The 1900-nt window shown below is 35.1% G+C and overlaps 1 protein-coding gene across 1 annotated transcript; it reads right to left on the bottom strand.

Moving 5' to 3' along the window:
- Window positions 1–8: 8 nt before the first annotated feature.
- On the bottom strand, window positions 9–1876 carry LOC105315309 (adenylyltransferase and sulfurtransferase MOCS3-like). The gene is made up of 10 exons (XM_020005735.1): window positions 1804–1876; window positions 1689–1763; window positions 1556–1597; window positions 1425–1500; window positions 1266–1374; window positions 1118–1180; window positions 903–1066; window positions 811–858; window positions 221–317; window positions 9–170 (listed from the first exon to the last, which is right to left on the bottom strand). The coding sequence occupies exons 6-10, from the start codon at window positions 1140–1142 to the stop codon at window positions 64–66; spliced, it is 441 nt and encodes a 146-aa protein (XP_019861294.1). The 5' UTR covers window positions 1143–1180; window positions 1266–1374; window positions 1425–1500; window positions 1556–1597; window positions 1689–1763; window positions 1804–1876; the 3' UTR covers window positions 9–63.
- Between the last annotated feature and the right edge of the window lie 24 nt (window positions 1877–1900).

Genomic DNA, 1900 nt, shown 5'->3' with positions numbered 1-1900 from the left:
AGCAAAAATAGATCTAACATGTTTTAAAGAATTTTTTCGCAACACATGTGAGACTTAATCAACTTAACAAACAAAAATGCAACCAGTACCTCTTTTATTGTCATTAGGCAATGGGGTATTTAATAGTGACAAAATGTCTTTTGATTTTTGCAGCTGTGACAAGGGAATATCTAGATCATGAAATAGTAAATAATAGTAATCTGTGGTTTATTTCACATACTATGTGAATGTGGGAGGTGACATATGTCATACTCTACTGGTTCCCTCACGTCAAGTAGCAAATGAGGAACACCCTCATCAAGCAAAGCCTTGTAATCCTAGGAGAGTGCAGGTGGACTTTTACTGGAGGATTGTCTCCTAGTTATTTTTGATTTGGCTCAGTCTTTTTAGCAACTTTAAAAGTTTATAAAAATCTAAGCTTGATGATGCATCAGATAAAATTATTAAAATGGAGAAGTCTTTTGTTTTCAATTTTGGCAAAATTTGGCTGAGTACCCTGTACTATAGTACAGGGACTTTGGCCTGATTTTGGAGCAACTTTAAAAATTCATTAAAAATCCAATTTTGATTGGAGTCAGTTCAAACTTTCTACACAACATAAGAACATGTATATGCATCAGATAAAACTATAAAAATGGACAATTCTTTTCTTTTCAATTTTGGCAAAATTTGGCCTGGTACCCTGTACTATAGTGCAGGGACTTTGGTCCAATTTTTGAGCAACTTTAGCCCGGCCATTTTTGATGAAATACCATGAGTAAATGCACACAGCAATAAAGAAAGAAAAGAATGAAAGAGATCATGACTCACTGCACAAGATATCCTCTGATTCTCAGTAAGTAGTTCTTTTTGTCTCTCCTGCGATAACACCACTAAACAATACATGCATTACATACATGTACTTTGTCATTAGGTTTAGAGCCACAGAACTGCTCATAATCAATTAGTTCCTTGATTGTAGGGTCATCCCCACATATTGAACACTCCGGGTTACGCTCTCTTAGCTTGATGTGCCTAAATGTGCCGGAAAACCCATCAAATAATAATAATTTTGAAATCATAGGATCTAAAAAATAGAAGGGAATTTAATAAAGACTCAAATAAAGAGAACACATACCTCCAATGTCAGTTATAATCTTCATTGCTTCCAATGCTTGTAGTGACCCAATTACACCAGGAACTAACAAACATAAAACAATATTTAATAAAAACATTTTTCACCCACACCGCTATTTCTCTTCCTGTCTCCCTTTTCCCTTTCTTACCTACACCGACCACGCCTCCTTCAGAGCAGTTGGTGACACAGTGAGGCGGAGGAGGACAAGGGAACAGACAACGGTAACACGGTCCTCCTTTATAGTTATAAACTGTGAGCTGCGGTGAATGAGTTCCGCTATCATGAACGAGGATTTACTGTGTATTACCTGACCTTCAAATCTTAATGCACTTCCAGAGACTAGTGGCTTCTTTAATAGAACACAAGAGTCATTCAATAAATATCTAAAATGTATTAATTAATTATTTTTTAATTTTCTCTTCTCTCTTTTATCTTTACCTTGTAGCAACGTTATCACTTGCATCTAAAATTACATCATAACTGATAAAGTTAAGGAGACAAAAATGCACTCGGTATTAATAGGATATTATCAGGATATTATTAGGATATTATAAGGATAGTATTAGGATACTCTTTAATGATGTTAAGTGCATTGGTGCTGTTCAAAACTAAATGATGAGGAGTCACTTTAACTTTTGAATTTAAACTGGAAAAAAGAGTCGATTTAAAGTTTTAATCTTTAGTACCTTTGAATAGATTTCTGGGCGGAGCTCACTTTAGTTACACCCACTCTTCCCTCAGTATGTAATATCTGCCAATAATAGTCACGTGATATCTCCCTCC

The sequence above is a fragment of the Amphimedon queenslandica genome, unplaced genomic scaffold, assembly GCF_000090795.2.
Source record: "Amphimedon queenslandica unplaced genomic scaffold, v1.1 AMPQUscaffold_11013, whole genome shotgun sequence".
NCBI lineage: Eukaryota > Metazoa > Porifera > Demospongiae > Haplosclerida > Niphatidae > Amphimedon > Amphimedon queenslandica.
The sequence above is the reverse complement of the archived record's forward strand: the minus strand, read 5'-3'. Positions and strand labels throughout refer to the sequence as shown.